Below are 9,714 nucleotides of genomic sequence, written 5' to 3'. Positions count from 1 at the left end.
CAGGAAATGTCTTGCTTTGTCAAACACATTGTTGTACTTTTTCTTTTATCAGGATGCCAGAGTCCTCATCTCTCATCACAGCACAAGGTGGCAACACTGCACCATCTGTTCTTCCAGGACAAAACCACTGAGCTTTCAGTTTATTTCCCAACCGAACAGGTAGGAACCGCATGCACCCTGGGTGTATTTTCGCAGTTTTTGTAACAGTCATTTCGAAGACAGCATGTAACCTGTCAGCATGCCTGAAAACCTCCGACCAGAACTCCTCAGCATCTTCACTAACACCGTGCTCAGGACAACCCAAAGTCAGCTCGGGCAGAGTGAGCATCCCCAACTTTGCACTCTCCAGTCTCCCTTCTGTCACCTGGCATCACCTTGAGCATGCAAATGTGCTTCACTGTAGAAACTAAAGCTTCTCAGGTTGCTTTTATTCCTTTCTGAGGCCAGAGTACTTACTCATAGCAGTATCACAGAAATGTACAACCTGCTCCAGAGAAATCTAGCTGCTGACTTCTACAGTATGTGCTCTGTGAAATGGTGAGAACAAAGCAAAACCGGTAACATCAAATGAATATACCAGCCTCACCGTGACACCTAAAAGACAGCTATTACCATTTCTGCATTCAAGACTACAAAGAATGGTTCCAAAAGTTCATTTAAAAGTGTTGCCTTGTCTTACCTGCCTACAGAGTTAATTGAGATAAGGAAGACCAGTATTCAGTACACTTCCTACAGATGGCCAACTTCAGCCATACAACTGCTTATGTCCTTCAGCCTCAAGGGAAGCCAGTATCTGGTGGTCTTGGACTAAAGGCAGTCACAATTGCTCACGACTCTCTCAAATACAGATGCCATAGCAGGATATTAGAATATCGTCTGAGGATTTCTAGCTATCCCAGCCATACAGAAGATTATAATACACTAACACAAAGCCAAGTTCATCTTCAAAGAGGGATAAACTGTTCTTTTCCTTTTCTCCTGTCTGTTGATGACTCCCAGTACTTCATGCTCTTATTTTCATATGTACCTTGTGAAATCCATCAGGGTGTTTAAGATGACAATTTATACCATTAATATTTCTCTGTACACACACATACATGGTAGCACAGATTCTTCTTATAGACATCACGAAAGCAAGCTAGTCCATGGGATGTTTTGTATATTAGAAATAGAGCTAAAGAAAAAGTACTGCTTACACGTTTGAGTTTGAGACATCCCTTGCTGCTAGCTAGAAGAATCTCTATGAAAAATCTTACAGAAAATTCTAGGTTTATCATACTGAAAGCTCTTGACAGGTAACTGGTTAAACAGGATGTTAACTCAAATGCACTCGGAAACCTCTGACAGTGCTTTGTGTATATGTAAATAGTGTCACAAATGCAAAGTTAAAAGACAGAAAGGCTACACTTGAAGTTCTCACGTGTATATGAAAACTTGAGAGAGAAAAGGAGAGGGCAAAAAAAAAAGGAAAAAGCTCCAACGCATAAAAAGCTATAACACTTATATTATTTATGAAGCTGAATGTTAACCAATTACCACAGTAGTTTGTTTGGGAAGTGTACAAGGAGACAAGTATGCAATCACAAATACAACCCTCCTCCTTCCCCTAAAAGGGAGCAAGGAGGTGACTTTGTGTCTTTTACAGCTATAACCTGGAAAAACACCACTACACTTTGAAATTAATTTCTCACAAGTCAAGAAATGCCAGCACCTGTAGAATTAAACATTACCTTAGCTAAAAACCTTGCCAGCAAATTCTTCTCCTCCAGGTAGCACTAAAGAAGTGACTGGCTTCTCTTGTGGGATCAAACACATCACATTGTTCACCCTTGGTAGCAAAGGTTTTCTTGCTGAACACCTAGTCTTAACTGAGGTGACTCTGTTAGCAGATGGGAGGGAATGGGAGCAGCTGTCTTCACACCAGCTGTCAAACAGATTTTGTTTTTGTAGCGCAAGTCACCACCCTTCTGCCTCACAGCTATGCTGCAGGGAGTCTGATCGTTGTGGGCAGACAGAGTAGTGAAAGAGGGAGGGGGAAAACAAAAAAAAGATGATGGTGGACTGTTACAAAAGTCTATAACTAGAGGACAGTTCCTAAGAGGAACACTAGTGCAGTAAACTAATAATTAAACCAGGTTTCCAACTCTTTCCTGCATCAAAAATTTTACAGTTCACTAGACATCATTTCCACCTTTTCCTCTGTAAGGACAGAAACAAGTTTTCCTTCTTTCCCCAGCTGCTTATTTTCATGAAACTTATGGAAATATTCTTTCCCCACTTTGCTGCTTCTCTGTCAACTCTGATGGAAATCAGCCAGTACGTCCAAAAATCATCAGGAACAGGTTTAGATTCTCACACAAAGCAGCTTTACAGTAGACAAACGCATTTCCTTAGTAAAACAGACCAAGGATCTTTTCTCTTCCATTTCCCATTTGCTGGAAAGGGTTAGGGAAAAACTGTTGACAAGAAAAAGGACAAGATTCACCTAACCAAAAGAAGACCCCAAAGTAGGACAAACAAGTCAACCGCCCAAAAGTACGTATCTATTTCTGTCCTCTGTGTACAAAGAAAGTCTACAGAGACTAATTCAGACTTAAACATCGGCCACATAGGAATCTGAAGTGAAGCAAGAGGTATCCCACGCCCAAGGACATCCCTGCAGGATGCCAGCACAGCCAGCCCTGTGCTTCCTCTCCAGAAGGCTGCCCACAGCCCCTGACCCACCACCTGCAGATGAATCCACGAAATTTGCTTCCCTACTGTTTGTTATTGTTCAGCACTGGCCGATGTCAAGATCGGTGACAGCTCTCCTTTCCACTCCACTGCTGCTGCTGCTCCAGTCACTCTGAGGAGTCAGAGGCAGCACATTAAAAAGTCAGAAAAGCCAGAATCTTGTTCAAATGGCCTTTATTTATAGGGACGCTTATTAGATAGCACATGAGCTACCCAACACTATCAAGAGCTTAAACACTCATTGAACAGACTAACTTTTCAAAAGGATGCTTTCTGTAAATAGTGTCTAATACAGGTGTTCACAGCCAATTAGCAGCAAGGTGAAACTGGGACGGGTACAATTTTCTTCCCATTAGTGTTTGGGTAACACAGTTCTCATACGATAAAATACCTACAGGCTGGGGGCCAGTCCGTCCTTGAAAAATATCTTTTGACTGTCAGAATTATTTCTGACTGTCAGGTTATTTCAATGCTACACAACTTTGCTACTGCCCAGCAATCTCTGGCTTGCACTGCTGTGAACTAAATGTGAAAACAACCAGAATGGACCTGTATCTTGCCTCTCTTTGCTTACCTGCATCACTGTGATGATTACATATTGTAGAGGGAAATGAAGCATCTGGTCTCAGGTGTTTCAGGCGCACTAGCTTATTTTCAGCTAATAGGAAGGAGCAGAGCCTGGTTCATAATGGAAAAATCAGCTTCCGGAAAAAGCCTTGCAGTTTTAAGTGAAGTTTTGTTCTAATGGCAAAATGAGGCACGAAGGCAGGGCCTATAACCCTACTTCTTCCTGCAAACCAGCCTCTTGCACTCACCATCTTTTATTTGCACACAGATCACATACCAAGGATTTTCATCGGACTAAGCAGGATGCATAGCAAGACCTAGTAGAGATGCTATTCGTTAGTCACAACGTTTGGGAGCAAAAGGTTCAGGCCCAGCCTTGTTCAACCTCTGCATGTCCTACAGGCTACACTGCCTGCTTTTCTCCAGGAATTCATATTGATTTCTTCCCAAAATTAATTCCCTTAAAGAACTGAATGGCACATAGGACTAAATCATTTATTACCTTTTTTTTCTGGCTAACTATGACCTTCCACCAGCAGATCAAATCTGATTTGTTAGAGACTGGGAATATTTGGAATCTATCTATCAGGAAATTTGGAACCCTAGTACAAGAGTGCAACACAGGATTAGCAAGGGAGAGTTGCTTACCGTTACTGTGCTGCAATGAGTGTCTCGTCAAGTGTCAACACTGCAAACATTTCTATGCATATTCACACATGTGAGTAACTCTATTGACTCCGGTGCTGGATGCAAAGAATGTAGCCTCAGAAATGTGATGGAAAAAAAGAATTTCTCTTTGGCACACAGTTAGTATTTGAGCTGACTTTAATCATGTATTTCACCTAAACACTCACATTTTACTGTCAGATTATTTCAATCAACTGCATCATACTCCTGCTCCTAAGAAAATAAATTGTCACAAGATAGAAATCACTACAGTAGAAGACTAGCACAGTGGTCTGCAGGACGAGTGACTGCAGTGGACAAAAAGCCCACCAAGTAAATAAGCTAAATTAGCAATTTTAATAAATTTTGGTCTGCAAGGAAGATGCCTTACTTTTCAGTGCATAGTCCATGCAAAAAAATTCATCCTTGCATACCTAAAAGTCAGATGCTAAATAATAGGCCTGATTTCCAGAAAAATACAAATGCTCACTACCCCTGAAAGCCAGGTCATTTTTATTTGAATTTCTATCTGCAAGCACTGCTATCTGCAATGCACAGCAGATCTACGTGAAGTAAACTGCAATGGTATTTTCACTTGAAAATTGTACCCATTTTTCCAAACAGTCCTGCCACAGCACATTATCTCCACACAGTATTTGCTCAACAATGTTCAAAGATCCATAACTAAAAGGAAAATAAATTCAGCTCCCACAAATATGCAATGTGTTTGCCAAAACTTACCAAAAGATTCTCTGGTTTGAGGTCCCTGTGGACAATGCTCTTGCTGTGAATATAAACCAGTGCCTCACACAGGTCAGTGATCATGACAGCAGCATCATGCTCCGTGAACTTCACACTTTCTATGATTGCATCAAATAAGTCCCCTCCTGGGACATACTCTAGGATTAGGTAGATCTCAGCTTCTGTCTCGTACACTTCAATTAAGCTTACTATATTGGGATGAGAGAGACTCCTAATGATCAGAATTTCACTTTCCATCATGTCCTCTTTCCCCTTCAGCTTGGATTTATCAACAATTTTCATGGCATAGATCTGATTGGAGTCACAGTGGCGACATTCCTTCACCACTGCAAAGTTTCCATCCCCAATAGTTCTGCCAATCTCATAGTGTTTTTCCACATCACTTCTGTTTTTAATGACATGCCTCCGGCTCGAGTTTTCCAATCCCTGAGCCTTGTTCTCTTCTTTATTCACTCTGCGCTCCCCTGTTTTTTCTCGTCGCGTCATGTCACACTCTCTACCCGTGATATTCCCCTCTCTTCTGGCACCCTCCTCTTTAGCCCTTGGTCCCTCTCTGCCCTCCCTATGTGTTTTAGATGGTTTCTCAGCATCCCTCAGGGCATCTTTCTTTAGCCAACCGCTTTGGTTCATCACGCAGCTACTTCCATTCTCTTCCTTCGCTTCATGAGTTAGTTGCAGCCCTTCTACAGCATTCTTCTTGAATTTTACTACTTCCTTCCCATGGTTTTCATGTTTCTCCACATCCCTTTCCTTCTCAATGCTCCTTTTTTGCTTCTCCAGCCCTTCACTAATGTTCCTATGTAGAGGCTTCCACATCCTCCTACAGCCATTATCTTTCCAACCAACTTCTTCACCTTCCAGACAAGTTTCTGAAGATCTTCGGCAATTCCTGATTTTTGCATTTCTTTCTAAGTGGTACCTCTGACATGCACCTGTGTTCAGGTCTCTGTTCTCAAATGGGGCCTCAGCTCGCGTTTCCCTTTGTAACTTTTGTCTGGCCTGCCTTTCCTGTTCACACTTCTCACACCTCGCCACCCCCTCTGAACTCTCTTCTAATCGCTCCTCAGGACTTCTCTCATGGTTAAGGTACCTCTCTCGTGTTTTTCTAGAAGGCTTTGCTCCTGGGTCACTACACCAGCTCTCTCTAGTCCACTTTTTTTTGGTTCTTATTTTTTCCTCTTGTTTTGCCTTGGCTTGACTTTTTCCTTCATGTCCAGCTATCAATTTGGGAGACATGCCATCGCTGCAGTTCTTGGTATTTTCTGTCTCATCAAAGCCACTGTCCACTTTGGGAGCCTTGTCATACAGCCTGCTCTTCAGTTTTTGAGACTGCTCCTCATTCTGCTGAATGGCAGCACTGGCAGCATAAGGATTTTCAGGGTAAAGTTCTTGTAATACCACTTCCAGGTTCTTCAAAGTGAGGGGCTCCCTCCCCATAGCTATGAATGCATCACCTTCCCTGAAGAAGTCAGAAACGCTCCGGATTTCTCTGCCTCTCAGATTGTAAAGCTTTCTCACACGGTCATTCTTCCAGCGTGGAAATCCCAGAGCTTCTGAAATATCAGCCATCAGCTGTTCAAAGGTCTGGACCGATCTCCTGTTGAGAAGCAAGGTTATCCTTCTGAGTGTATGTCCACCAGGTTTCACCACTGTAATAATCCTTGGCTTCACAGGACTGTGCTCTGAATGTATCGTGTGGAAACCATTACGGGGATTAAAAAACGGGGACCTACGACTGCTTTCACTCAAACATGGTTTTCCATAGTTTCCATGACTGACAGCAGGACAGGTCCCTTGTAGTTTCCTCTCTTTTACTTTTGAGCTTGCATTGTGCGACGAATGGTCAAATAAGCCTCGGCGTCCTAAAGCAAACAAAGGCAGGCATATTATTCATTTTGCATCATCAGATCTTTCTGAGTAATAGTTTTCTACGTATCAGTGTATGTGACCTCAGAGGGTAAGGGTAGGTGCGTTCAATGCTTATAAAGAACTTTAACCGCCACTAAGGAGCAACTCCACGTACATGCAACTACAAACATTTTCAAGTCTGTGAGAAAAATGTAAATGCACTTTGTGACAGAGAAATGCTTTTTTAAAAATAAGAATATTGGAAACAAATAGATTCTTCTCCTAAATCCTCCCATCTTCCAGAAATCCTCAAAAAAACCGGGGTTGCTTGTGCCAGGATTGCATCTAGATTGTTTAGCATTCTCTTATGAATCTACCTACCATGAACACACTCAATTCCTTTCTGAACCCAATTACAATTTTGGCCTCTGTAAACCCTGTGGCAACAAGTTCCACAATTACGTTGCATGAATTAAAAGAAACTAATTACTTCTGGTTTAAAATTGCTACCAGATGGCTATGTGTGTGCAACCTTATATTCTTATAACTAATTATTTCCTCTTCACCTTCCCTGGACCATTCATTTAGTTTCTAGACTTCTATAACAAATCAAGTAAATGAGATTTTTTTTTTTTTAAAAGCATTAATTTTGCTATAATTTTACAGCGATATTATAGTACATTTAGGAGTAATGTAATTTAATTTTTTCCCTTAAAGAAAAGCCATCTTGCTTTTGTTTGATAATTGGAGTCCTGGTTTTCCAGTATTTTAGTTTGACTTTTTTATTCTAAAAATTATATAAAATCATACAAAGTCCTGAATATCCTCTAGTGACATGAACAATTTTCCCTCCAGTATTTCATCTTAGAACACCAACCAAAGAAAACAGTGCCATTAGTTATGTGTAATTCTGAAAGGGAAAAACCCAAAACATAGCACGTGGTTACGGACAAACCAAGCTATAAGATAATTCACTGTCTATAAACACAACAATAAGCTAAGAATAAAAACGTCCCCTTGAAGTACTCTGATTTCTTGTACTTACTGAGATTAAAACCTGATTACAATGCAATTCTTTTAGGTCTCAAGAAATAAACTTTCAGAATGAGATCACAGAGTGCTTCCAACTCCATCTAACAGTCTTGCAGTTCAGTTGGGAACAAACATTCAATATGTATGAACTAACAGGACCAAGCCACAAGAAAGCAGCCAGAATGACTACCGAACCATCACAAGGAAATTCCCTTACACAAATGGCTTATCTCCCAGAGAAACTCACCCATTTTCATACGTTACTGTGATTACATTGTCACAGTGCAGTGGGCAAACCCACAAAGGAAAATCTGCGCATATGAGCATTCCTCTTGGTGCTAAGGTTAACACACACACATGTTCAAGAGTTCTGTCAAGATTAAGCCTACTACGTTTTGGTTTTCAACTGCTGAAAATCCATTTTCAGTGCTTCAAGCTATGTATTTTTATTTGTTCTTTTCACCAAGGCATAACAGAGTGAAGAGGAAACACGCCTCCTCACCTAGAACAATAACAAAAGGAAAAACTACAAGTGCTGCAGGATTCACTCGCTCTGCCTCAAAAAATTGCATAGCCAAACGGGCAGGGAAGGAGTGGGGGAAGCACCCGAGGAGACACTGCTACAGACCTCCACTCTGCTCTTGGCTTTGCTTGACATAGGATGACGGATGCATCTTAGTTGTAATGCTCTCACTAGCTAAGCACTGTGTGCCCCTCAGCACGTCCCTCAACCCTTGGCTTCATCTTCCTCTGCCAAATGAGATAGATGCTTCTTTTCCAAATAAATATTACAAAGAAGCCCAGCTGCCAGCACGCTGATTGAAGACGTAAGCATTATATAAGAGCTACTGGTGACTAATGCTTGGTGGTTGTACCAGTTATTTCTGTCTTCATTCTGCTTTTTAAGGATAATCTCTTGTTATCAAAAGATAACTACATATGTGCTAGTGATTTTTCAGCAGATATTTACATTCCAACCAGAATAAAGACTACTGTGAATGGAAAAAAAAATAAATAAATTCAGATGTAATAATAGTTCTCTGAAATCTAAATCAACTCCAGAACATGTTGGTTACCAGGAACTGACGAAGCTCTGAATTTAATCAACATTTCCAGATTCTTGCATACCCACTGTCATCAAAGCATTATCTTGCTTATGGGAACAGCGTGTGACATTTTTACTGCTTATAATCTTGGTACAACATAAAAACAATGCTGCACTAATAATGACTTCTCCCACAGATTATGTTTCTCCCAACTAAGCTGCCATTATCACACCTTTCTATAAACCATTCATTTTAAGCGCCTGGTTGCACTGTTGATTGTTGCAATTACCCAAACATCAATTATGTTTCCTTCCTTCACTAAATCGGCTAAGCTTTAAACAGAAACCAAGTTTATTTTTTAATTCTATAACTAATGGAATTAGAGCACTTTTATGTAATTATTAAGAACCATCCAGGTATGTGGTTTTGTGCTTTTTATACTGGCTTAATTCCTAGCGAAAAACAGTTTGACACAAGCCACAAGTTAATTATAATCATTTTAGGAAGAAAAATAACACTCCATATTTTTCTAAGACGAAAAAGGAAGTTACATGAACTCTTAAATCAATGCATAAAGGAATCTTCTAATGTTTTCCAAGAAAAGAGGAAATGTCAAATTTTGTCAAAGTGGTGGTCACAATGATTATATATTACATAAATTAAAAAATTAATTTCAATTTCCTGTCACAACTATTTCAGTCATAATTTCTGTTATTTGCCAGTTATGCTATATTTATTTTAACTGATACACAAGCAAGCCTCAATCTGTCAGGAAAGTGCACACGCTTAAAGTGGTAACAAGCATTTCCAGAAAGCCTTCAAAGGTCACACACATACACAAATCCTATAGCTACAACTTATATCGCTTCAAAATCTTGCTTCCATATTTATACACAAGTGGGAGAGGAAGGAAGAGGGAAGTGGGATCAGAAACACACTTCAAGGAGCCTGAGTACTGGAAAATTATACATCAGAGAATAAAATATGGTTTTTCTTTTACTGTCTTACTGAGAGCTAACAGTTATCAAATATATACATTTCTTATAAACGTTAATATGGA

The 9,714-nt window shown here is 40.3% G+C and overlaps 1 protein-coding gene across 1 annotated transcript in view; it reads right to left on the bottom strand.

Annotated features, from left to right (window-relative positions):
- Positions 1-6,573, bottom strand: part of DCLK3 (doublecortin-like kinase 3) — an 11,931-nt gene extending 5,358 nt beyond the window's left edge. The window contains exon 1 of the mRNA XM_009698063.1: positions 4,708-6,573. Within this exon, the coding sequence (XP_009696365.1) occupies positions 4,708-6,297 (1,590 nt within the window). The 5' untranslated portion in view covers positions 6,298-6,573. The remainder of the gene's footprint in view (positions 1-4,707) is intronic.
- Between the last annotated feature and the right edge of the window lie 3,141 nt (positions 6,574-9,714).

Source organism: Cariama cristata, unplaced genomic scaffold (assembly GCF_000690535.1).
Source record: "Cariama cristata isolate BGI_N322 unplaced genomic scaffold, ASM69053v1 scaffold1434, whole genome shotgun sequence".
In the NCBI taxonomy this organism is placed as follows: Eukaryota; Metazoa; Chordata; class Aves; order Cariamiformes; family Cariamidae; genus Cariama; species Cariama cristata.
The sequence above is the reverse complement of the archived record's forward strand: the minus strand, read 5'-3'. Positions and strand labels throughout refer to the sequence as shown.